The following is a 27,879-nucleotide window of genomic DNA, read 5'->3' as shown; positions in this document are numbered from 1 at the left end:
ATATAAATACTAATAGAAAATTACTATTTTACAAATCATCTGGACATAATTATGCCAGTGAATAGTAAATAATACTTAATAGTCTCAATTTCTGTGATAAACAGTTTAGGAACAATTAGAAACAAGTGTCAGTAAGGTACTAGATAAAAGGTTATAGTGCAAGTTTAGAAGGGACAGAAGAAGTTTATCGCCACTTGATTAGAATTGTTTAAGCAGTTGTCACTTACTGACACTCATTTTGTTAAGGCATTGAAAATTAACAAAAATATATACTAGAACTTCATGCCTGAACAGAAATGTTGAGATCACTGATCTCATTTTCAATAGTTAACCTGTGAGTTTTAAGTTAACTAACTATACTATTTTTAGTTTAATAAGTGAAGGCTTGCTTTGTCACTGACTTTAGAAGTTTCTGATGTAATAGCAGGTAAGAGCTATAGAGGAAAATCATGACTCAGTAGTGATGAAAAGGATGTGAAGATCTATAAAATGAAAAAAGACACTGAAACATGGGACATCTTCATTCAAACTGGAAAAAATGTCTAAAATAGCTTCTTTATTTTGAGCCACAGCATGGACAACACCAACAACACAATACTTTACAAGGATTTCTTTTTTTGTATTTTATAGCTAGTCCAAATTTCTCCCTAGTAGTGTTAACATATTCTATTGTACTGTTCACTATCATTTCAATATTGTTGATGCTTTCTCCTTGTTCCTCTACTAAAAGAGATATCTGAATGAAAAGGTCCCTTAAATCCTTTATTTGGTTCTCCAAATTAACAAGTTCCTTGTGTCTCTGTTCTATCTCTGAGAGTTGTGCTTTAGTGATAGTGATTTCTGTAAGTAAGCTTTCATTAAAAACTTCCCATTTTCCTTGATAAAGCATATCATTTACTTCTTCTTCAGGCATTTCTTTTCCAGCAACTTCAAGCTGACGGAGAATAAATGTCTTGCACTTCTCTTGCTTTGCTGCTATTGTGTCATTGTATGTAAACATAGTTCGCTGAAATTGGTGGAACATCGCAGCATGCTGAGATTTAAGTATCCTTGTCACCACTGACGATGGACCATTTTCAGCCTCTGACTTTTTAGCTTCTTTTGTTAAATCATCCAGACCTCTGTTTATGTGTTCTGCTTGGATTTTTATCCCGTTTGTAATGCTAGACTCTCTCTTAAGTAGACTAAACCTTCTCATTGAAGCCACCAGACTTCTCTGTTGTTGCCCAAATTTTTGAACATCATCTGTCAAATTGTTAATACTCTCCTGTAGTTTTTGAATCTCATGTAGGTGTCTTTCAGCTACAGGCTCTCTTTCATAAATAACCGCTTGCTGCAAAAACACCCCTTGTTGTTCTGCTTCTGTAGTCGACACATGCCTCTCTCTAGAGAGTTCGATTTCCTTTGTTCGTTGCTTTAGTTCTTGAAGTCGGTCTTTCATCATACCTTTTCTCTTAAGAAGCAAAAATAATTGTGTCAAACAAATAAGTTTGGCATTTTCTTTCAATAGCAATTGACTTCACATAGCTATGGGTGTCTTCCCGAAAAATCCTCTTAGTTTTCTGAAAAGAGGTTGAAAAATTAGAGAAATCACTAAGAATTGCCTCATAAAGATAACTGAATAGGAAAAGTAATGTAAAATAATTTATAAGTTACTGTGCATCTCGTGAGCCTATTGTGAGTCCTGTTTGGTTGAGTGACGTAGCTAAGAAAGCAATAATAGAGATACAGTAGCCCCCAAAATAAGTACTTCAGTGTCATGATACTGTCACATAATAGATTTTTGTGCATACAGAGGATATATCTTTGAATGGAAGATTTGGCCATATCTTCAAGTTTTAGAAGTAAAAGGACACTCTGAAAATGCCTTTACTACTAAAGATACTGTTCCCTCTTAATTTGGCCTATGTAATGTTAAACTCCTTTTGTTAAATATGTATAATTTAGTTAAAATCAGTATAGTGACAGGGCAGATTCCATTTGAGGGCTTGAAATAATATAATGTTGAATTTATTTTAAAATATCTGAGGCTCCTAGATAGATTAACATATTTAACATAGCTTTGTTTTTTTTATCCATTGCATACATATGAAAGCATATTCTTGGTTTGATTATGCTGGTTTCTCATTCTTAGCATTCCTTTCAAAGATATCCAGACTTAAGGGGCTCCTGGGTGGATCAGTGGGTTAAAGCCTCTGCCTTCAGCTCAGGTCATGATCCCAGGGTCCTGGGATCGAGCCCCACATCGGGCTCTCTCTTCAGCAGGGAGCCTGCTTCCTCCTCTCTCTCTCTGCCTGCTTCTCTGCCTACTTGTGATCTCTGTCTGTCAAATAAATAAATAAAATTTTTTAAAAAAAATTTTAAAAAACTTTAAAAAAATAAATAAATAAAAGCAGGGACTACTGGGGGGAAAAATTCCAAAAAAAAAAAAAAAAGATATCCAGACTTAGAACAAAATTTATATCCATTCATATTGTGCTATTTTTTCCAAACATGAAGATATATAAAGTCTTGTTTTAGGTGCTGATAATATTGACATCATATCCTGTGTTGTTAGTTATCCACAGGATTAAATTTAGTGTACATAATTTATAAGTAGTGATTTATATACATACATGTTTTTTGTATATATGTATCAAGTGAAGTGAGTAAGTGGGAAAGCAAACTGGTGCAGCCACTGTGGAAAATAGTATGGAGGTTCCTCAAAAAATTAAAAATAGAGCTACCCTATGACCCAGAAATTGCACTACTAGGTATTTACCCAAATAATACAGACGTACTAATTCAAAGGTATACGCGCCCTAGTATTTATAGCAGCAATATCTACTTCCAAATTATGTAAACAGCCCAAGTGTCATGGGCTAATGAATGGATAAGGAAGAAGTGGTGTGTATGTATATGTATGTGTATATATATATGTGTGTGTGTATATGCACACACACACAATGGAAAGTTACTCAGCCATAAAAAAGAGAAATCCTGGCAGTGCCTGGTGGCTCAGTGGGTTAAAGCCTCTTCTTTCGGCTCAGGTCATGATCCCAGGGTCCTGGGATTGAGCCCCGAATCGGGCTCTCTGCTCAGCAGGGAGCCTGCTTCCCTCCCTCTCTTTCTGCCTGCCTCTCTGCCTACTTGTGCTCTCTGTCAAATAAATAAGTAATATCTTAAAAAAAAAAAAAAAGAGAAATCCTGCCATTTGCATTGACATGGATGGAGCTAGAGTATATTATACTAAGCAAAATAAGTCAGACAGAGAAAGACAAGTACCATATGATTTCACTCATATGTGGAATTTAAAACAAATTTAACAAATTTAAAACGAATGAGTAAAGGGGGGGAAGGGAGAGAGGGAGAGGCAAACCAAGCAACAAACAGTCTTAACTATATAGAGAAGAAACTGATGGTAACCAGAGGGAAGGTGGGTAGGGCGATGGATTAAATAGGTAAGTTAAATAGAAGGAGTGCACTTGCTGTGATGAGCACTGGGTTTTGTATGGAAATGTTGAATCACTGTATTGTACACCTGAAGGTAACATTACACTGTATGTTAACTAGCTGGAATTTAAATAAAAACTTAAAAAATGTATTGAAAAAGGCAATCTATGTTAATAATTTTCACAGTACATCTTGATTTTAGAAATGCACTTAATAATACTTTTCATGATATTTTTGCAGATAAGAAGCTGTTGGGGAATTACAAATAGTGCATTGAAACACATATAATACCAGTATAAACCAGAGAAAAATCAACCAGTATTACTAACGTTATATCGTTATGCTATGGGACTTAGTGTTTAATACGCTTAACTAAATATTTTTGTTGGTAATTTGGATGTTGTCACAGAAGGCATACTTATCAAATATGTTGATGGCAAAGAATTTGGAGTGATTTTCAGAATGTTGAAGTACAGAATTGGGATTCAAAAATTAAAATAGCACAGAACGCTATACTAAAAGTAACAAAAGTATGTTTAACCAGGACAGATGTAAAATATTGCAACTAGTTGTTTAGAAAACACCTTTACATCTATAAAATGGATGATCCTGTGTTCATAGCAGTGCTTAGGAAAATTACTGGAGATTTCTATCAGAATAATCATGCTTTCTATCAGAATAATCATACTTTCATGAATAACAGTATCATGTCTAGACTGACTAAGAAAGATGACTCTAGGCCAGATGACTCTAGGCTATTCAAAGCAAGTGGAAGAAGGACTGTTTTAAGTTCTGATGTTTTGAGATGAAAATTCATAAATTGGAAATTTCCAAACGGTCAGGGAAGGATGAGATTGGAAGACCATAGTACAGAGAGAATCATTGAGAGGAATGGAAATACTTGTCCTGCAAAAGAGATGTAGGGAATATTTACAACTATTTTCTGAAATGTGTAGGTCTGTATATATAAGAGGGATTAGAATTATTTGGCGTTATTCCGAAAGACAATGGATGGAAATTACATGGAGAGAGGTTTGATTTAGTATAGAAAAGAGTTTTTGAATGGGTAGAGTTGTCCCAGGATGGAATAAACTGCTTCATGAGTTAATAAGCTTGTCATCACTGGAGGTGTTCAAGATTCTTGAATGATGATGACCCAGTTGAGGATGTAGAAATGAGGCCTGCATTGCACAAAAAGTTAAACCAGTGTCCTAGTAATTATTCCTTTGGTTTTAAAGGGCTAGTATTTTGTCAAAGAATTATTGACACTTACTATATGCAAAATTTTAAATGCCGTGGTATTTATTCAGTAGTACCGGGTCCTTGAATAATTTACTCTCTGAGGGGAATTGGACAGTATATAATTAGATAGATAAATGAGACAATTTTAGATCTCGATAGATAATTAAGCAAGTCTTTTCTAAGCGGGTATTTGCTGTGAGACCTATAGTTGAGAAGATGGAGAGCCAAGGAATACTGTCTGGGGTGTAGGAGTTGGGGTGCCAAGTCAATGTATGGGATTCCAGAAAGAATCCCAATAAGTTAACTAATCAATTTATGCATTTTTCTTATGGGGAAATTGAGAATCGGAAAAGTTAAATGTCTTACCCAGAGCTTGTTAGTAGTAATACTGGATAAATAATGCCAGATTTCCTGGCTGCTAGACCAGTGCTTTTCCTGTGTAAGATATATAACAAATTTCCCAGAATATATATATTACATAAAGCTTGGATCATCTACATGCTCTTTTGTATTGAGTATTTTATTAAATATCTTATGATTATGTTGGTATTGATATTTAAAAATACTCAAAAACATTGGGAAGTGATTATAGAAACTTTTTCTTAGGTGGCAACTTTCTAAAAGCAGAATTAGCAACCATAATTTACTATATACCTCTGATAAAGACTAATTGTCTTTCCAGTGTAGAGGAAGGTTGATACTAATTTCAGTTAGTTTAATGATTTATCTTCAATAGTTCCCTACTCTTTGTTTGATTTAGTGTTATTTATTACTTCCTTATCTGTATGCTCTCTCTGGCATTACTTTATTGATGCTGAAAATAATTTCCTCCCCAAAGTCTTTAAGATGTCATGCTGCTTTTGTTATAGCTATAAACTTTTTCTTTTTTAAATTGGCTTTTTATATATGATTTTTATTTTCCTCAAATTAACACATACAGGCAGTTTAAGAAGTCAGATCACTGCAAGTGTTGTCAAGCTAATCTGCTGATACCTGCCTGCCCCACCATATCTCATTTCCAGTTCCCCATTCCCCAAGACAGTAATTTTCAACTCCTTAGCTTTATGTTGCTTTTAAACTCTCTGTTTCTAAGTAATTTGCCTATGTGGGTGTTTCTGCTTTTTCAGTTCTAAATATTATATTGAATCTCTGCTATGAAAGATATGGATTTAACTTTCTTTTAAACCCCAAGCCTTCCCTCAGTTTTTCCTTTCAAAATAGTTATATCATAATTTTTTGTTAGTCAGTATTCTGTGTTTACATTATCATAATTACACATTTTCCTAGTTCAAATATTACGTACGCCAGAGTCACATAAGGTACTATGGTCATTTCCTTTCTCAAATAATTTTTTTCATTGTTTCTTGGCCTTTTCAGTGGCTAGAGTTAAAAAATATGTACTTTAAGAAAGCTTTTCATTGAAATATTTGCACGTAATGAGAAAATGCCCTAACTAAAAATGTATAGTTTGATGATTTTTCACACGTACATGTAACCACCAGATCAAGACTTTCTTGAAGTCTGGCCACATAGCACTGATGGGATTATAAATTGGTACAACTGCATCTGAGAGCAAGTTGGCAATACCTTGTCATATGGATACTGTCCATATTTTTTGACCCAGAAATTCCTCTTTTGGATACACACTCTAGAAAAACTTCAGCCTGTGCACAGAAAAAGAAAAGGATGTTGAATACGGCATTTCTTACAGGACAGAAAAACTGAAAACAACATGAATGTCTGTCAGCAGGAGAATGGATAAATTATTTTTATATATTCCCACAATGGAACCCAGAACAGTTTAAAATAAATGAGCTAGAGCTGCATGTATCAAAATGGTAATCTCCACATCACAAATTCCTATGAAATAAAACCAGTTAGTTGCAAAATGATAAAAAAAAAAGATGTAACTTTTTAAGATCAAGAACGATGTAACTTTCAAAATTTCTCTTGAAGATACTAATTACCTAAGTTTTTCAATTGCTTCATTTTGTGTGTGTGTGTATTACTAATTCATTCTAAAACTCTTCAGCTGAACTGAAAGTATCTTCTCAATATTTAAATATAGTAGGTATTCTTTTTATAGTAGGTATTCTTTTCCTTTTATTTCGTTTATATTACTGTATATTTTGAGACTTCTTTCCTGGAACCCTCTAGTATGATCCAATTTACCACACAGCACTTGTGTTTAGATATTTTTCTCTCTTGTGTATTATCTCCCAATTCCCACTGCCTCATCTCTTTTCTTGGTTTATCCTCTTGATTTTGAGGCATACCCATAGTTTTCTTTCAAAACAAAAATGTAGTGAAAACTTGTATTTCTGAAAGTGTTTTTATTCTACCCTTAATACCTGAATAATATATTTTCTGCAGATATAATTCTTACTTGGAGATTATATTCCAGTAGAATTTTGAAAACTTTTGCATTTTTATATAACATCCTTTGTTGCCCTTAAGAAATCTACCATCTTTTTTTTTTTTAAGATTTTATTTATTTATTTGACAGATAGAGATCACAAGTATGCAGAGAGGCAGGCAGAGACAGAGAGGAGGAAGCAGGCTCCCCACTGAGCAGAGAGCCCTATGTGGGGCTAGGTCCCAGGAACCTGAGATCATGACCTGAGCCGAAGGCAGAGGCTTAACCCACTGAGCCACCCAGGCACCCCTATACAGGATCTTTTATTTTCTTTCTTCCTTTCATGAAAGTCTTGGCCTTTTCTTTTTATTCTTGGTGTTCTGAAATTTCACAATAGCATGACCTGGGGTACATCTTTTTGCATTAAAATTGCTGGAAACGTAGTGGTTCTTTTCAATTTGGAAATTTCCTGTGTTAAGGATTGGGGGGGGGGTCCTAATTTTTAAAAAACATTACCTCTTCCATTTTCTTTGTATTCTTTTCTTTGAAATTCCCCTTATTTGGATGTTGACTTTCGTAGCTATTCCTCTTTCTTAGTGACTTGCCAGAGGCAACGCAACTAAAAAATGGCAGAGCCCTACAGTCAGATATAAGCTTACCTGGTTGCAAATCTGTTCTTTTTTTCCCCCATTCTATAGTGAATAGAGATAGATTATCCTAATGAAATATACTACAAATGAAGCTGATCTGTATCAAATATTGTATTATTGTATAAATACTATAATCAATTAGTATAAATTACTATAATACTAAAATAAAAATGTTCTTGCAGGAGGTAATATATCAGAGCTAAAATAATTATCCTGTTTGCAGCTTTATTATGACCGTTAATGTAATTAGACCAAATTAAGCACTTTACAGTTTAGAAGAGGAAAAAGATTTGGTTCTGATCCATTGACCTGTGTTACAGAAAGTCTTTAAGAAATTTTGAATCCTATCCTTGGTACCATGCAGAGATGAGGATTTTTATATTTTGTTTTGGCTTGTAGTACTAGGCCGAGATAAGATAGATGGGAAGTGAACTATACTTCATTTCTATATACATACACAGATTTCTGATTTCCACTAATCTGTTAGTATGAATTCTTAATACTATGTGAGACATAGCTATGTAGTTTTTTGTACTTAAAAAAAGATTGACTTGTGTTCTTGATATGTGGGGGGAAAAAGGAGTTAAAGTGTTAGGGGATCAGATGAGAAATGTAAGGGGGGACCAAAATAAAACCAATTCTGATTTTTTTTAATCCATGATAATTAAGTCCTGTTTAATGTTTCTATATGGCTAAGTAGCTTTTGGTAATGTCTAAATTTAACAGTTCTCAAGAACTACAATGTCCCCAACTTTGTCCTTGGTTGCATGCATTAGAAGAATCCTGAAACAAACCCCTCTAACATTTTTATGGCTGGATAGATCTTTTCTTTTCTTTTTTCTTTTTTTTTTTAAAGTTGGGAACAAATGATCAATGCCATCAAAAGTCTTTTTCCCAAGCATCATAGTTTGAAAAAATTTTTAAGGAACAGAATATTTCAAATTGTTGTAACACTGTGTGCCCTTACAAAATGCTTTTGGAAAGGTAAATTTTACTGTCACTGATTTTGAGACCAATGTATTTGACTCTCAGCCTTGTAAAAGTTGTCTTTTCCTGGGTTTCTGTTCTTGAAAGAATTGTTTCCCAGAGTACCACACTTTCATATTTGAATAAAAGGCACTTTAAATAATGCTTCAAAAATATATTGATAGCATTTTTTTATTCATTAATGTTGATAATTTTACCAGGAAAAATAAAAACCAAAACTTCCAAATTTGTTTTTCTGTAGATCTCAATATGTTACTAATATTAAAGGAAGAAGTCAGATTTCTTTTCAGTGCTATGTATCACAGCATGCATATTATAATAAATAATGTTTATATGTAATTATCCATACAGTTTATACTGTGTTCATCTTGGTTTAGGGATCCAGTGTCTTTGTTTATTTCTTTTGAACATTTAAAGTGTTATTTATGTTAAAGATACTTTACATTATTAGATTATTTCTCGTTTCTTAGGAATAAATTCCTTTGTTTGTTGTGGCCACCAGCTGTTTCTTTGGTTGGTGGGTAAGTGTATTTTGTGAATTTTGTCAGTAGTTTGTCTTTAGTGAGTAATTACATTATACAAGGATGCCCTGAGTGCTCTGCATTATAGATACATTTCTTAACCTATTTTTTGTGTTTAGCACTACTAGGCCCCTTTGGAGCTTGCCCAATTTAGCCCAGGTAGAATAAATATGGGCTTGATTTTTCTCTAGTGATTTCTATAGCCCAGGTAATGTATATATGGGTCTGTCCCCCCCACCCCCCCAGTGATTTTTGGAGCTCCAGTGAATACCTCTTCTGCTATAATCTTGGACAAACCAACAGCTTTTTAACTGTATATGGACTGTATTCTATTTTTTCTAGTTTGCTACTTCATCTGGGAAGCCCAGTTTTAGTCCCCTCTTAAGCACAAACACTAAACCCTGGCCCCTAAGGGAAAGTATTTGCATGGAGTTTGCTTTAATTCCTACTTTCCATTTTGACTCTGAACATCTTCCTTTTTCAGTTCTGGCATCTGGAAGTTTAATTTTCTTACTTCAGATATAATGATGCAGTTTTAAATTTTATCTTTTTTTTCCCTTAATATTTAACACCTTTATTTGTTTGTATAAGAGGGAGGTATATCTGTATATCTTGACTGAAAGTCATAGGTGATTATCTTTATAGAGATAACTAATTCAGAATGTTCCTTAAATCCTTGTTAGTCTGTTCAAAAATTGACTTAATGTAGGTACTCACATGCACTTACATGTTATATATAAATTGTATTTTCTAGTAGTTGCATGCTCATAACTACATGCATAACTATTTCCAATTTAACTGCTTAATCTTATAGCTTCATAAAATAGAATATTAGGCAAGGAGAGAGATCAAAGCACGTTAGAATTTGAAAGTTGAGTGGAGTTCATGAAGCCTTAAAGTATAATAGCTTAGGCTGCATGAAATTGATGAGACCACCACTGTAAGTAATCTTTTCTGTACCTTAAATTTATTTTTCTTAGTGTTGGAAGACTTCTATCCAAATGAGAATCTTTCAGCCTTTTTAGTTACCGTATTGCTATACAGTTTTGAATTGTACTTTTAATAACTGACTTATCTTTGAGCTTAAATGCGGTATTTACAAAAAGAAAGATAGAAGACTAATTTAAAAATATGGTAATCAACTTTGGAAATTTGTTCTAGGAAACAGAAAAGTAAACCTTGTTTGACTCAAAAATTTCTCCACCCTATTACAAACAGGGGACATTCCCAGAAACAGACATAGGAATAAAAATTACCTAATGCTTTAAGAAATATGCCTTGGAATAGATATATAGATTTATGGATTTTTTTTTCAGTAAGACATTTCTTTCTGTAGTTAACTATTAAATACAATATTTTAATAAATGTAACCATTTTTTTACAACATAAAATGGAGTATTCTTTTGCTTTTATGAATGGAGACAACTTGTAGTATTTTCCTAATTCAAGGTGAAAGCAGCTGTTACTGGAAAATTCACCTCTTTTGCTACTTAAATATGGAAAACTAAAAAACAGAATTTGGCAAATTGCGTATATTCTCTCAACGCTTAAATTATCTGATATTTTTTGTAATGCAGTCTTTTTTTTTTTTTTAAGATTCTATTTATTTATTTGACATACAGAGATCACAAGTAGGCACAGAGGCAGGCAGAGAGAGAGAGAGAGAGGAGGAAGCAGGCTCCCTGCGGAGCAGTGAGCCGGATGCCGGGCTCCATCCCAGGAGCCTGGGATCACGACCCGGCTGAAGGCAGGGTCCCACTGAGCCAAAATTAACCCACTGAGCCACCCAGGTGCCTCTGTAATACAGTCTTTTAGTGCTTTTTTCATTCTACTTATTTGTTGTAAATAAGTTGTTAAATTAACTTGCTTAATGCAATAAGACCATTTTTGTTTAAATACTTCAGAATTCTATAATTTTGAACCTTTACTCATCTGATTAAGTTGTGTGTACATGAAATGATTTTTTTTTTTTTAAAGATTTATTTATTTGACAGATAGAGATCACAAGTAGGCAGAGAGGCAGGCAGAGAGAGAGAGGAGGAAGCAGGCTCTCCGCTAAGCAGAGAGCCCGATGCGGGGCTTGATCCCAGGACCCTGGGATCATGACCTGAGCTGAAGGCAGAGGCTTTAACCCGCTGAGCCACCCAGGAGCCCCTGAAATGAATCTTATATTAAATTTAAAACACATAGCCGTGGAGATAATATGTTATTGGTGTATCACAGCCAACTTTCAAGTCCACCCTTAAAATATTATTTTGAGTGAAAATGAGTTATTAAGTTCTAACATTGTAGGAATTAAAAAGTAACTTTAAAGAAATATCAAAAAATAAAATAAATTTTGGTTAAGCTTCTATATATTGCTTAAGTTTGAAAGTATCAGACCTACCTATATATATGTTGCATTTAAATAATGCTGACTTCAATTTTTTAAAGTGTCAAATCAAATATATTTACATAGAATTTTATAATTTAAGTACTTTTAATATACTAAAACATTAAAAAATGAGCATTTTGATATTTTTACTGTAGTCCTTTACAACAAAATTATTTTCTAATTTCTTCCAGTTTAAAAGATTTTTTGGAAACAACAATGAAGAAATTAAGACCTTATAGAAAATTACCTTAACTTTAAAAAAAAAGTGCATGTGTGTCACATTCAGGCATAAGCTTCTTTTCACAGTTAAATGTAAAAGTGTTCTCTAAAGCAAGCACAGTTTGACTAATTTATAATCTGTCTACAAAGGAAAGAATTTTAAGTTTGTTTTTAGCGGATCTGACTTTCTCATGTTTCCAAAACAAGAAGTTATTTTTTAAAGGAATTAAAAGAAAAAAGTTGATTTTTATTACAGTGGTTTATTTATAAGAGCTCTAAACTCAAATCTTATTCAGTATATTAGCAGTATAAATTAACAGTTCAGCTACCTGTGGCCCGGTCCAACTCTGAGCAAACCAGTAACTTTAATTATCTATTGAGTTATTTTTAAATGTGACACATTTCACTCTATGGATGTTTTGCATTGAAAAGTAGGAAAAAAAAAGAGTAGTTTATTTACCTTTGTCTTGTTCTTTTTGTTGCTTTCCACTTGGGGTGTTGGAGTCCTGCCGTTAAGAGAAAAACTGAGTATCATCTATAACGTTTCAATCAATTATTTAAGCCTGTGTCTTATGGTTTACAGGCTAATTTCTGTATGGTTTTCATATCGTTAATGTAATTGAAAGCTGAATAATGAAGTCAAGTAAGTTAGACATAAAGTTGTCCTTTTGCTGTTAGTATCAAATGAGAAGAACAAATTGCTTACTTCACACCTGGAGAATCCGGTTTTGCCAGTTAGCCGCCCATTCTTGAGATTAAAGGAAGATCATTTTCATTGGAGCTAGCTGGTAACAGGAAGTCCTTGTTAAACTGCCTACATAGAATATTTGGCACAGTCTCTGTAATTCCAATTCTATATTATATATAAAATACATTACTCACAAAAAAGGTGATTTGTATTTAAACAGAGGTTACTTTGTTTTCTTTAGGTATCAAAACTTGCTAAAATATACAGAATTTAGAATAAATAAGAATGGAAACAAGCTTGATATAAAGGCTTTTTGTTCCATTTACTTTAAAATGATTGAATTCTGTTTTACTTTAGGAAATCCCAAAGGCTGACCTCATGAAATCATTGAATTTCAGAACTACAACAGCCAGAAAAGAGCTTGTCTTTAAACCTTCCACCCTTTTCTTTTTTTATATCTGCTATTTTTTAAAAAAGATTTTATTTATTTGACAGAGATCACAATTAGGCAGAGAGGCAGTCAGAGAGAGAGAGAGAGAGAGAGAGTGTGAGTGTGGGGGAAGCAGGCTCCCCGCTGAGCAGAGAGCCCAATGTGGGGCTGGATCCGAGGACCCTGAGATCATGACCTGAGCCAAAGGCAGATGCTTAACCTACTGAGCCACCCAGGCACCCCCCCCCTTTTTAAAAGATTTTATTTATTTATTTGGCAGACAGAGATCACAAGTAGGCAGAGAGGCAGGCAGAGATTATATCTGCTATTTTAACTTTAAAATAAGTTACTTGCATAGTTTCAGTGCCGAAAACCTAAAGTTGTGCAGCAATCTGTGGTACTGTTTATGATATCAGTATAACAATTCAAAATTAATTTTTATCAGAGTGAAATATTTATAAAAAGTATTAGAAAAGAAATTTAGCTCACAGTACTAAATATCCTTACCTTCCCTTTTTTACTGTCTGAGTTGTTATGATTTAAGAGTATGAGGAGGTATTTTGCTATAATATCTATCAAAATAACATTTGCTTTTATTCTTTGATTTAGTAGTCCTACTTCCTGGAATCTGTTCCCAAAGTAAGAAATAACTGCTTCACACATTTATTTTTCACAACACTCTTTATGAAAACAAATCATTAGAAACAACCTAGAAGTTCATAGTCCCCAAATTATGTACTTTAAAATACCATTTCCCTCATATACATGTTTATATTTTCAAAAAGGAACAGTGGGAGGATGAACTAAAAACTAATGAAAATTATTACCTAAAGGAGAATGGAAGAAATAGAGAGAGGAAAAGGGACAGAGATGGAAAATAGTTCTGATTGTACCTTGTTTTTATAGTTTTGAATTTGGAACCATATAAACATATAAACCATATAAACATACATGTTTATATAAACCATATAAACATTCTATCTCTAAAAGGCATAAGAAGCCTGAAACAAATGAACCCGGGTACATATCTAGGTTGTAGAATAGCTAGACAGAGAAGGATACTTGAGTATTTTGACCCATGCATCTTTTGTGGGATCTATCATAGAGACAAAAATAATCACAAAGAGATTTTGACCTGAATTTAGTAGGATTTTTAGTAATAATACTGATATTGTTATGTTAAAACTCATAAATGTTGTAAGATAAGGAAATAGTTAATGTTCGTGTTATTAGGAACTGTAGTTTTCAAGCATAAGAAAAGAAGAGACGATTAAGCTATTTGATTTAAAATGGAAAAATCAACATAAGCTCATGATTTAATTTTTTTTCTTTCTTACAAAACAACATTTTTCCTAGCTTTATTCACTCATGGTCTAGAAGCAATGGCATTAATAGCAATAAATGCCCAGAGTCCCCAGATTGTGATCTTTAATGTACCATTTCCTTCCTTACTGAAAAGAATCAGTACTCCTTAGAGAAATTGATGATTCTAGGTCTGGGACTTTTTTTTTCTTTTTTTCATAAGAAATCTAAGAGGCTATCAAAGTCTCTTAGAGTTGTACCAAAAGAACACAGGAGCTAGTTCAAAGGGGATTCCCACTGACCAAAAATGGATAACTTTGAGCCTCAAATATAGCAATGACTGTAATAAATTGAAACACATTAAATACATTTTCAAAACCTGTGAGTTCATAATGATAGCCCCTTACAAACCAAAGGAAGCAATTTGGAGGTTGATAGGGCATCAGTTTATTCTTATGAAAACTAAGAAATGAAGGCTAAGGATCAAAACATTTATGTTGACTTTCGTTTGAATCGTATTTAAGTAAGAGCTATCAAGTAGTTGATGAAAGCTTACTTTATTTTTGTTTTTGAACAAAATCCAGCTAGTAAATTCAGAGGGAATATAGAACTAGAAAAATCATGATTTTATAAGCTCTTGTAAAATAATGAAATTAAGCAAAGGTCATTAATGGCTGTTAAAATCATTCGATGGAAGAAACTTTAGTGGGGAACTTTATTTTGGATGAATCAAGCTGACTCCAGCCAAATCCACTGATCCAATTTAAAATCACTAAATGTTCTATAACTAGATATTCTGTGCCTTTTCAGTGTCAGCACCATCTGTGAAATATGTTTGTCAGGATTTCAGCTTGAAACTCATCCAGCCTATACATCTAACTGCAGATGTCACTTCTACAGATGTGCATCTGACTACAGATATAGGAAATATAGGGTATGCATGTTAAAATGACCTTATAACTAAGATAGTTGAATCTTAAACACAGGAAATTCTATAGAAATGGTACTTGTTTTCAAATAAATGTCATAGAAGGAAATGTGGTGGTGGTGTTGTTGCAGGGGTGTAAGTGTTGGGACTAGGGACAGTATTAAAAAGATTTTAATGAATACATTGTAATGTGTATCTTGTTTGGATCTGAATTTGGACATAACATTATAAAACAGATTGAGGAATGTTAGTTTTTTTTGGTGTGATAGTGGTATTATGGTAATTTTTTTTAACTTTTAAAATTTGGGGTGAATATTACAAGCTCAGTATGACTATCTGGTTGTTTAAAACATGATACAGTTTGTATTTTAAGAAGATAAGGACATAATTAATGTGAAAGTTAGAATTGATGGTTCAGGGCAGTGGAAGTCCACTTCTTTTTCTTTTTGTCGCATTTTTTTGTTGTTGTCCTATTGAACTATTGTTTGTTTTCTTAACACTTCTGGTTAGTTGATTTTTGCCTTTTTAAGGCCGGTTCTTACAAATTTACTTTAGCAGTAGTAAATCAAGAAAAAATAATGAAATAGATACTACAATACTTTTTTAAATAAATTTTTTAAAAGATTTTATTCATTTGAGAGAGAGAGGGAGCACAAATAGGCAGAGAGGCAGGGAGAGAGAGGGGGAAGCAGGCTCCCCACTGAGGAGAGAGCCTGATGTGGGGGCTCAATCCGAGGACCCTGAGATCATGATATGAGCCGAAGGCAGACGATCAACGCACTGAGCCACCCAGGCACCCCTACAATACTTTTTTTAAAAAAGATTCTGTTTATTACTTTGAGAGAGAGAGATTCCCCTTAGCATGAGCAGAGGGAGGGGCAGAAGAAGAAGGAGAAGCAGACTCTCTCCTGAGCAGGGAGTTTGAGCCAGGGCTCAAACCCAGGAACCTGGGAACATGAGCTCTGCTGAAGGCAGATGCTTAACTGACTGAGCCACGCAGGTGCCCAGATACTACAATACACTTTTGAACCAGTGTGTTCTGTAATCAGTAGGCTTACATATTTGGAATAAGAAGAACATAATCAAAATAGTTTTAACTGGCTTCATGATTATTTGTTTGCTATAAAACTACTTCATTTATGTCTCTCTAGGTTGGCAAATAAACAAGACAAGGAAGGGGCTTTAGGAGAAGCTGATGTGATCGAATGCCTATCTCTGGAAAAATTGGTCAATGAACACAAGTGCCTATGTCAAATAGTAAGTTTTTGGGTTTTTTTGCCCTATGAGGTATGTTCAGCATAACCTGGTCTTTATGGAGATGATAGGCAATTAAGTGGTAGACAGCTAACAAAATAATTTATCAGTATCTTAAAATAATTTTTTTTTACCCAGGAAATCACATTCTCACTCTTCTATTGATATTATTTGCTTTACTGTAACATATGGTTTCTGTTTAGTTGTTACTTCCATAAGCTTTCATGATTCCAAAGACTAGATTTGCTTTTTTGTTTAAGATATTGCTGATAGGATCTGTCAAGTTATACAACATGTCATGCTATAAATTTTATAGATTGGTAAAGTATAAATACAAAATTTAATGATGAATTCAGTTTGAATGAGTTTTGAAAAATTGTATCAGGAGAGTTATCCTACAATCTTAAGAAAGGCAGACAGAGGATTTAGTTCATTTTGGTTTCAGAAGATGACCATTAGGCCATCAATCTTAAAAAATACTTATTGCTGTAAATTCCCTGGCATATAAGCAGTTAAAACTTTCTGCTGGTTTTTGTTTTGTTTTGTTTTGTTTTTAATAAGTAGGGGTATTTTTCCTTTGGCAGAACATTTTTGTCATTCTTTTTTTTTTTTTTTTAAGATTTTTTAAAGATTATTTATTTATTTAATCATGAGAGACAGAGAGAGAGAGATAGGCAGAGGCAGAGGGAGAAGCAGGCTTCCCACAGAGCAGGGAGCTCCATGAAGGACTTGATCCCAGGACCCTAGGATCCTGACCCCAGCCTAAGGCAGTCAGTCAGTGGACTGAGCCACTCAGGTGCCTTTCCATTGAGTTTGTTTAAAATTATAACTGGCACTGTTGACTTCTTGTGTCATAATGTGTCTTATAGTTTACAGATATAATCCATGAAATATTTCACCTTATAGGTACTAATGTTATATTTGTGATCATTGCATAGATGTCTTTTGTAAGTTAAATAAGCAGATGTTTCATATAATTAACTGAATGATTAGTTTTGATTTGCTGGTTATTATACTTAATGGTTTATGGACAGATATTTGTGGAGAGCTTTTAGTTTTAATCTTTGAGCCAAATAAATTGGTCTTTTTCAGGAACCTTGTTCTGCAGTCTTAGGATATGGAAAGAAAATCGACAAGTCCATTAAAAAAGGCCTTTATTGGCTGCTACATATCATTGCAAGAGACTTTGATGCCTTAAATGAACGCGTCCAAAGGGACACAATGGAACAGCGTGCTCTTGAAGAACAAGAGAAACGAGAAAGGTCTGAACGAGTGCGAAAATTACGGGAAGAGAGGCAAGTAGATTTATTTGTGCCACAGCACACGTGCAAAGTAAAGAACATCACAGTTTTATAAATAACTTTATAGTTTTATCTATTCAGTTTCCTCTTGCTATGTGAAGATACTAGGTAAAGTTTTTGTTTCTGTGGATTTTTCTCTATACAAGTTTGAGTGGTAGGATTCTAATTTTCCTAGTGGTGTTATCATAGTTAAATTTATTCCTTAGGCATTATTATGCCAGAGCTTGAAGATTTTTATCTCTTCTTTTGAGTACTGTTGGTGTAGTGGTTCTCAATCCATGTGGTGATTTTGCTTCTCAGAGGACATTTGGCAGTGTTTCAAGATATTTTTACTTGTCACATGGGGTAGCTGGAGTGCTACTGGCATCTTGTGGGTAGAGGCCTGGGATGCTGCTAAATATCTTGTGATACACAGGACCATATCCCACACAAAGAATTATTGGGCTCAGTACTTCAATAGACTGAGAACTCCTTCTTTACTCCAAGCAAAGATAGAAGGTAAGCTGTTAGTGGATCTGTCAACTGAAGCAAAATCTGATCTTCTACACTAGTTTTCTCAGAAAGCAGATTAAATTGCAATATCTCAGTATTCTAAAATATGTTCCTTAAAATTATTTTATAAATATAGTGCTTGAAAGAAAACTTTTAAATGGAATTTAGCAAACTCTGAATTTAAAAAAAAGGATTATATAAATTCCACCATAAAATTATAATAATCTGAATATGTAAGAAAGTACACAGATTTGATTAGAAGTCGAGTTTAGTAATTAATGCCATGATTCATCTTTCTTTCTCCACTGGATTGTTATGACATAGGGGAGGGGAGAAATAAAAAGATACCTATATCTATCTATCTATCTCTCTCTCTATATATTATATATATATATATATATTTTTTTTTTTTTTTTTAAAGAGGGAGGATATAGGGAGAAGCAGAGCACGAGGGGTAGAGAGAATTCTAAGCAGGCTCCACACCCAGCACGGAGCCGGATGTGGGGCTGGATCTCACAACCTTGAGATCATGACCTGAGATGAAATCAAGAGTTGGAAACTTAACCAGTTGAGCTGCGCAGGTACCCCAAAATGAAAAGATGTCTTTTTTTTTTTAAAGATTTTATTTATTTATTTGACAGAGAGAGATCACAAGTAGATAGGCAGGCAGAGAGAGAGAGAAGGAAGCAGGCTCCCTGCTGAGCAGAGAGCCCGATGCGGGACTCGATCCCAGGACCCCGAGATCATGACCTAAGCCGAAGGCAGCGGCTTAACCCACTGAGCCACGCAGGCGCCCTTTTTTCTTTTTTTTTAAAAGAGAGAGGGAGAGCACAGCATAAGTGTGTGCACACATGCATGCATATGCATGAGGGCGGGGGAAGGTCAGAGAATGAGGAAGAGAGAGAATCTTAAGGAGGTTCTGTGCTCAGCATCGAGTCCAATGGGATGTGGAGCTGTTTCTCAACCGTAAGATCATGACCTGAGCTGAAGTCAAGCGTCAGATACTTAACCGACTTAACTGGAGCCCCTAAAATGAAAAGATTTTTGAATGAGTTCCTGTAAGATACAAAGTTGTCTTCCATCTATCTAATTTTGGCCTCCCATATGCTTTCAACATAGTTGCAGTTTGGTAGGCAAGAACCCACTAATTACCCTTGGTGATGCCTTTGTGAGATGCTTCCTTAGACTGCGGAGAAATTCTCTGATTACTGGTGTCTTTCATTTAATTCAGAGAAAGGACTTACATATTTCTAGAGATAACTCTCCATCCCCATGTGCTCAGTAATATGAGCAGATCACTGATGTAGGTTTTTCTTGATACTAGTGGGAGGTTTTAGTAAATGTTAGAATCTTTGGTTTTCTCTATCCTAGTGTATCATATTTTCATGATACAAAGCTCAGTACAAGTCATTCAAGGAGGTATACCTTTTATTTTCTGAAGACTTTTTTGCTTTTCCTCCATTAAGAATGCAAACAAAAAGAACCCAAAAAAAAAGAGATAAATGAAGTCTAATGTTAGTCTTTTTTTTTTTTTTTTAGTTTTTACCTGTTCCATAAAGATATTCTAGATCATGTTATGGCAGGCTTCTCTGTTACCCATTCCTCCTTTCTCCTAGCCATGTACCTTGTGGTCTGAGCCCTGTCTTACTGAGCAAAGAGACTCTGTAATTAAAAGTAAGTTGGTATTAAGAAGAGAGTTATTAAAAAAACACAGAAAAACCCTTTTTATTTAATTAAATCCAATGGAATAGGTTCAGATATTTTTGAAAAACAGTAAAACATGCTGTTGTTGATATCTGAAAATAGTATGTCAGTACTAGACTACCTAAAATTACGTAGGAATAAATGAACAACATTAAGAGCAATTACTGTCTTGTAGGTATGTTCATTTACAGAGTGCTTTTACATACAGAGTGCTTTGTCTACACAACACTGTGAGGTAGATGTTTTTATCCACATTTATAGGGAAGCTGAGGCTTAAAGATCCAGGTGAAGTCCAGGGTCACAGAGGTAATAAATCTAACTCTTGGCTTCCTTTGTTCAGAATGGATGAATGTATCTTTCCATAATAGAACATAATTAATAAATGTCATAGTATTGAGCATTCACATTACCGTACTTACAGTGTAGTTGCAGATCTACAGTACTTATTTTTCTGTCTTCAGCTACTTGTTTTAAAAAGTAAGTTATTCTTCATGCCTGGGGCAATGTTAACTATAAATAACGGTGATAGTAAGTGTTTCAGTAGTAACTAATCTGGAAATACTTCTTTAATCTGAGTGATATTGGGTAAATTAGTTTTATAGTTTCTCTACTTTTACACAGCAATGATTGTTACCCAGCTCATTTGTGACATGTAGCTTGACACAGCCCTGAAGAAGGGTGTTAACTAGAGAACTTATTTATTCGTTAACATCAATGAAGAGGCTGGTGTTTGTTTGGGAGGGTAGTTGAGGAATCGATTATATAGAATATATAGACTGATATTAAGAAGTCAGTCAAAGGGAATGTTATTTTTGTCAGTGTTTCTTTTTTGTTTTAATTCAAAGGATCAATTATGGACTATTACTCAGCCATAAAACATAATGAGATCTTGCATTTGCAACAGCATGAATGGACCTAGAGGGTATTATGCTAAGTGAAATAAGTCAGACAGAAAAAGACAAATACCATGATTTCACTTGCATGTGTAGTTTAAAAACAAACAAAAAACAAAGCAGAAACACACCCATAAGCACAGAGAACAAACTGATGGTTGTAGGGAGAAGGAGAGGTGGATAGGCAGAATTGGTGAAGGGAAGTGGGAGGTATAGGCTTCCATTTATGGAATGAGTAAGTCATAGGATGAAAAGTATAGCAGAGAATATTGTAATAGTGTATGGTGACAGTAGCTACACTTGTGAGCATAGCATAATGTATAGACTTGTCAAATCACTATGTTGTACTTCTGAAACTAATGTAATACTGTGTGTCAACTATACTTCAAATAAAAAGTTCAAATGATAATCTTTACATGGGGCTAAGAGGTCTGTTATCTGCGTTAGGATTTCAGAAAGTCTCTCAATAATTCAAAACCATCCCCAGATGTTTAACTTACTCAATTTAATAGCCTTAAACCTATTGCAAGTGTTCTTAAGCATGGTTCAGCATTTTCTCATAAGGAATTACAAATTTTTCTCTCAAACAATAGAGAACAAAGAGAGCGAGAACAGGCGGAACTAAATGGAACCAGCAGCCTAGCTGAGTTGGACCCTGAACCAATTATTGTTAATCCTTTCCAGCCAATAGCATCTGTCATCCTTGAGGTATGGATGGTGGCAAATGTAATTTTTATAACTTAAGTTATGAAGTTGGAAGTTGAGAAAGGAGGTGGGAGAAGTGTTTTACCAGAGATAATTTCTAAAAGAAATTAAATGGATTAATTTTTCTTCTTCTTAAACTTTACTTTTTGATCTAATATAGAAAGGAAAGCTGACTTTTGAATTAACTGAGAATGAAAATGAAGATTGAATGTAAACACTGTCATTGTTACTGTCCTGATAAATCTTTTTTTGTCACTTATTTCATATGATAGTAATATATTTATTCTTATTTACATTGTCTTTCTCCCTGTGTTACTGTTACTATCCCTTTAAAGTACTGTTTAAATGCTTATGATGCATTTTAGAGTATGTAAATGATTTCCTAATTATTTTCCCAGGATACTTCAGAATGTTTGAAACTATAGTTAAGTTCTTCCATATACAAGTATCATTTATTTTAATTTTAATTGTCAGAAGTATTACCAAAATTAATTTTTAGACTTTAATCAGGAAGAAGTTAAGGGACTGTGTGTGTGTGTGTGTGTGTGTGTGTGTGTGTGTCTATATATCTCTATCTTCGTTTTCATTTTCTGCTGGTGTCCAGAGTTCACATTGGCCCTTGCTTTAATTACCCTCAGCAGCCATGCCTTCTTAGAGACGGAGCTTCCTAAATCTCCATTCACTTAGAGCTTAATGTGGCAGCTGGCTTGGTGGTCCCACCTGTATATTCTCCATTCCTCTTCCCCTGTCACTGCCTCCTTCCACACAGGTGCTCATCTGGAAAGGTGGATGATTGTTTCTTCCTTGGGGCTGCTGCTGAGGAGGGAGGCAGCTCCACAGGTAAGAAGACGATTGGATGGTTTTGGTATTGCTTTATTTTGCAGAATAATTGGTAGTATGAGATAGTTTGTCTTAAAAGTTGCTTAGATAACAGAAGGTTAATTGTATTTAATCTTTCTATTAACCCCACTGTGTTTACCTTAAGTATATGCTTTTCTAAGTAAATTAAAGGTGTCTTAGTAACTTGAGCTATTGATTTATCTCTATCCTGTTAAATCCTATGGTTGCCAAGTTTTGTTGTATGTTCTTTAAAAAATACTGATAGAGGAAGAAAATTAAGATTGACTTTTCACTTTGAAACATGCATTTTTCTCTACATTTGTAATAAAGCTCACCTTGTACATGATGACTGATTATTTTATAGTATCATGGTTATAAATTACTTAGATGGCCTTAGTGCTTCTACCAACATTGTATATTTGATGATATGAAAATGTGAACAGTAATGGTGTAAAGCATAGTATATCTTAAATTCAAAGTCCCTGAACCTAATTTGTGCAGAAAGTACAAACAGTTATTAAGCTTTTAAACTGTGTTAATTTTAAGAATATGAGCAGTAAAGAAATGAAATAAATGAAAACAAATTACCTAAAGTCTTCTTTTTACTTAGCAAATTTTCTTTTCTTTCCATAAAACTTCTCCTTTAAAAATGTTTGCATTTTAGAGAAACTTTATATTCCTTTGATTTTTACCACAGATGATAAAAATTGTGAGGTATTGTTTCCAAAACAGACAGACCAATCAAACCCAGTTATGCATGAGCACTTAGTATAAGATAAAGGTGACATTTCAAATCTGAGAAAAAAGGGAGTTAGAATAATGAACTTATTTGGAAAAAAGTTAATGCAGTGTGAACCAAATTCAACTCTAGAAGACTTAATTAAGTGTGTAAAAAAAAAGAATTAAAGTACTAGCGTATAATATAGTTGAACATTTGTATATAGTTGGAGGAGAACTTTTTGTGTGTGTGTTATGTTAGTCACCATACGGTACATCATTAATTTTTGATGTAGTGTTCCAAGATTCATTGTTTACGTATAACCCCCAGTGCTCCATGCAGTACATGCCCTCCTAAATACCCACCACCAAGCTCACCCATCCTGCCCATTCCCCTCCTCTCTAAAACCCTCAGTTTGTTTCTCGGAGTCTACAGTCTCTCATGGTTGACAGTCAAGCCACAAATCATGAAATGAAAAACAGAGCAGTCTTATTATATCAATTTTTAAACATCTGTTCTATGAGTTAAAGGCAAAGGACAAACCTTAATGAGAAATTTTTGAGACACATAAGACAAAAAAAGAACCTTTAAAAATTCCTATGAAAATAATGAGAATCTAATAGAAAAAAAGGTTTTGAGTTACCATGGATAGTTCCCTACAGAAAAAAATAAAAATGACAATAAAGTTACTTAATAGTTCATCTTCACTAGCAGTAAAAAATAATTAAATTGAATTAAACTAACAGTGCGGTAAAAATATATATATATTAGTTTGGCGGACATGTAAAAGACCGATGATAATATATAGGCATTGGAGAAGATATGGGGAAATGTCTCTCCTAACACTGCCTGGAGTGTAAATTGACTTTAACTTTTCTGAAGGGCAGTGTGTTACCCAATACTTATTGATCCAATAGTTCCAGTGTTAGGAATTTATTCTAAAAAAACCAATTCAATAATTGTATTTCTTTGAATGAAAAATTGAAAATAATTTGTTCATTAGGAGTTGGTAAATTAAATTATGCTATAACCATTCAAAATGGTAATATAATTGATGAAAATAGTAATAGCTAATGCATATAGCATTATATAACACATACAGCTAACACTTTATTGTGGGTCAGGTACTATTCTAAGCACTTCATGTATTCATTGACAAGGAAAGAAATATATATTCTTAAGTAAAAATTTCAAGTCTTTTTTGTTTAAAAAACAAATGCATAAATATGTATATAAAGAGAGACATTCAGTCACATTTATGTATGTTTGTGGGTGGTATATGTCTGTACGTGTGTGGGTAGGAAAAGAAAAACACCTCTTAGTGATTGTGCACCAAACAGAGATAATTTCTCAATTGTGGAATTACTGGTAATATTTGTTTCTTTGTTTTCTTTCTTTATACTATCTGTGTTTTCTGAAATTTTACCGATTACCAGTTAGTATGCTTTAGTGATATATTCAACAAATAATTTTTTAATAGAAGTATCACAGTACCCTGAAGTTACAGAATGCTTTTGGATTATGAGATTTCTTCCTTAAGACTATCTTAGATAACTATAATATTAAAAATGATATATTTCATTTTTGTTAGAATGAAAGAAAACTTGAAAAAGAAAAAAAGAGACAAAATATGGAGAAAGACAGTGATGGCGGCCCCCTGAATCATAAAGTGGAGCATGAGCAAATAGAGACACAGAGCCAGATCAGTGACAGTAGCCAAAAAAACAATGAGCTTGGAATAGTAGAAAATTATAAGGAGGCATTAACACAGCAGTTGGAGAATGAAGATGAGACAGACCAGCGGTCATCAGAATCAGGTGATAAATCTAGTTATTAAAAATATATGTATTTATACATACACACACACATAAGACTTACCAGGATATGTCTCATTTGTCATGATTATTTTCACAGAAAATGTACTATTATATTTTTTGTCTCTAGTTGCAGTATTTGTCATGGTTTTCCCATGGTTTTGAGTTTCTTGTTAGTGAATTTGCTAACTTTTGTTTTTATTCATAATGCCTTAAAATGTAGTCCTTTGTAATTTAAATGAATTTCAAAGAAAATTCTGTTTCCAGTTTTATTTCATGAACTTGGAATATAGCATGGTTCCAGGAGTCCTTGGAATGTGTTTAACCTTGAAGATGCTTTGATGGGGTTTTTTTGAGTTTTATTTTAAACTTCATAAGACTACAGTCAGCATCATTTCTTTTATTGACTTGTTATTTCTGCAGAATGCAGACATACTCAAACATTTTTAAAGTCAGTAGCCATTTTCCTCTTATTTTAATATACAAAATCTTCAATTCATAATTGCTTTTCTTTCTCTAAGTGGCTATGTGATTTAACAGGAATTCCTGTCTTTGGTATCATAGAGAGAATCAGACCACTTGAGATAGAATCAAGGTATTTGTTATATTACATATACTGTATTGTTTTTAATCTTAGTTTCCTAATCTCTAAAAGGGAGATTTAGCATCATTTTTTTTTTCCACAGGGTTTTAAGGTTACTTAAAATAAAAATAACCCTATTTTAAGGTTACTTAAAATAAAAATAACCCTACCGTGTTTGCCTAGGGCAAAGTCTGACACATGACCCAATGATCATTACTTCCTTATGACTTCTAGTTAGCAGTATAGTTTCATTATATATAAGAATTTTTGTACAATATCAGGAAGGTTATGAAAATAACATCATAATCCTTGAGGTTCAGATTAGCTAATGGATATTTTGCTGTATAAAAAATCAGATTTGAAAGTTATACCTTTTATAAATTGGGAAGGTAGGACAGCCATATTCTTACCCATGTAGTTCTGTTAACAGAGTTAAACAGAAAGTAGATTTAAAGTGGCCTCTCAATATATTGAAAGAACTTTTGAACACTAATACTCTTTGCTAAACAGCAGAAGATTTGGCAGATTACTTGAAAGTACAGCATAGGAAGATTTAAGATAGTCAATCATATAACTACAGTAGTAATATATCTTATGCTATAGAATATAGCTTCAGATTTATTATTTAATGCAGGATTATGTTATTTAACATAACAGTCCTATGGTATATTATTCCCATTATTTTGAATAGGAAATCAGGGACTTGGAGAGATTGAGTTACTTGGTTAAGATCATACATCTCATCTGTGGCTGGGCTGAGAGCCTGCTTCATACCATCTGCCCGTTATCCTGTGCTCTTCATGACCCTGAACTATTCCCATCTTGAAATACTGCATGGTTCTGAACTCTTTCCTTTTTCTCAGCTGCTAAGCTTAGGGTTTAATTGTAAAATGATGTCTTTGTTTTTCTTTGGAGTAAAATGTCTCAAATGAGACATTTATTTATTTATTTATTTATTATAAATTTATTAATTATAAATTGCATTTAAATTTACATTACATTTAAATTTACATTAACATTTAAATTACATATATTCAAAAATTATATAATTATAATTAATTATATTATAATTGTATTAATTATGATTAATAATTAATTAAATTGCATTTAAATTTACATTAACATTTAAATTACATATAAATTATAAATTATATAATTATAATTAGTTATGAATTAATTATAAATTTATTAATTATAAATTACAAGTAATTTATTTAGAAAAATAATGTGTTTCTAAACATGTTTATATTTCTCACTGCTTTGTAGATTTCATAGATGTTGGCTATTGCTCATATAACAGATAATTCACATTTTACTAAATGTATTACATATATGTAAATTAAGCAGCTGGGATTGTCAATTAAAATATTTCAATAATTTTAGTGTTTGGTTGTTTAATTATTATGCCTTACCAGTTTTCATTGTTAAAGTTTCCATGTTAATGATATAAATGTCCTTAAATTGTAAGTACTTATGTGAGAATCTGTAGTTATTTTTTAGAAAGAACACAGATTCAATTCTGCAGTTTCTAATAATGTGATTTTGCACTTCTCTGGGGTTATTTCAATGGGTAACATATTTAAATTTGATTGGGGTCTTTTTTCACATTTCAAAGAATTATTTTTAGACTGTTTATACCTGGAATCCATTCCATATATTCTACTGAGAGAAATGAACATCTCTCTTCTTTCTCTGGGCTATTCTGAGTTTCATGAACATCCTTGCAATTAGACAATTATATTTTCTTGGTATGACATTTGGAAAAAATCTAAGATATTTTTGGAACAGTGAACTTTTTTTTGTATTCTAATAACTTCTTATAAAACTTAAATACAGGCTTTTTGCTGTTTGCATCATATTCATTAATTATTCAATAAGTAATCATTTAAAAAATTTACTCTTAGTAAAGGCAGATTTACATTTCATTACTAGTAATAAGTCCCAAAGTTGAAGATGTAGTTTTCTAGTAATGATAATATGAATAGAAATTCTAGGTCCATTCTTTTTCTTATAGAAGTTTATGTTTTCTCAGAGGCATATAGTTCCATGTTTGTATTCTTTTAGATAACAGTAAAAAGAAAACTAAGAAACTAAGAATAAAAAGGAGTCATCGTGTAGAACCTGTTAATACAGATGACTCTGCTCCTAAGAGTCCAACACCACCCCCACCTCCTCCTCCTGGTGAGTAAATTGATATTGATACTAAATTTAGGAATACTGCTTTAAACAGTAAGGAAAAATAAAGAAATTTTGTGATTTTATTCAATATGTTTACTATTTTGTGAATTTATGAAAAAGGAAGTTTTCTATGTCACTTCGTTCAAAATTTATTGTAAGTATATGTTTCCTTTTTTTAATCAGAAAAAAGTGTTTTCTAAAAGTAAAAAATAGTATGTAAAATTAATAAGAACACTTTACCCAACCACTTCCTAGAATGGATTCAAGT

The 27,879-nt window shown here is 33.2% G+C and overlaps 2 protein-coding genes across 8 annotated transcripts in view; one reads left to right on the top strand and one right to left on the bottom strand.

Annotated features, from left to right (window-relative positions):
* Positions 1–27,879, top strand: part of ARL13B (ADP ribosylation factor like GTPase 13B) — a 68,526-nt gene that overhangs the window by 30,111 nt on the left and 10,536 nt on the right. For all 4 annotated transcript variants that reach the window (XM_046003347.1, XM_046003346.1, XM_046003348.1 and 1 more), the window contains 5 exons: positions 16,281–16,386; positions 17,476–17,678; positions 21,367–21,481; positions 24,628–24,853; positions 27,498–27,614. In XM_046003347.1, the coding sequence (XP_045859303.1) occupies positions 16,281–16,386; positions 17,476–17,678; positions 21,367–21,481; positions 24,628–24,853; positions 27,498–27,614 (767 nt within the window). The remainder of the gene's footprint in view (positions 1–16,280; positions 16,387–17,475; positions 17,679–21,366; positions 21,482–24,627; positions 24,854–27,497; positions 27,615–27,879) is intronic.
* Positions 540–12,448, bottom strand: STX19 (syntaxin 19). 4 transcript variants are annotated; one of them, XM_046003353.1, is made up of 3 exons: positions 12,242–12,375; positions 6,262–6,338; positions 540–1,562 (listed from the first exon to the last, which is right to left on the bottom strand). In XM_046003353.1, the coding sequence occupies exon 3, from the start codon at positions 1,442–1,444 to the stop codon at positions 557–559; it is 888 nt and encodes a 295-aa protein (XP_045859309.1). In that variant the 5' UTR covers positions 1,445–1,562; positions 6,262–6,338; positions 12,242–12,375; the 3' UTR covers positions 540–556. The 4 variants fall into 4 exon arrangements, with proteins under 4 accessions (XP_045859309.1, XP_045859310.1, XP_045859307.1 ...); XM_046003354.1 differs by having other exon boundaries at positions 540–1,453; XM_046003351.1 differs by lacking the exon at positions 6,262–6,338 and having other exon boundaries at positions 540–1,453; positions 12,242–12,448.

The sequence above is a fragment of the Meles meles genome, chromosome 4, assembly GCF_922984935.1.
Source record: "Meles meles chromosome 4, mMelMel3.1 paternal haplotype, whole genome shotgun sequence".
Lineage (NCBI taxonomy): Eukaryota > Metazoa > Chordata > Mammalia > Carnivora > Mustelidae > Meles > Meles meles.
Note: the sequence above shows the minus strand (reverse complement) of the source record. Positions and strands in the feature narration are given on the sequence as shown.

Coding starts and splice junctions, on each gene's coding strand:
- STX19 (XM_046003351.1), bottom strand. CDS start 12,316: ATGATACTCAGTTTTTCTCTTAACGGCAGGACTCCAACACCCCAAGTG. Junction 1,454..12,241: donor ACAAAAAGAACAAGACAAAG/GTAAATAAACTA, acceptor TTGCTTCTTAAG/AGAAAAGGTATGATGAAAGA.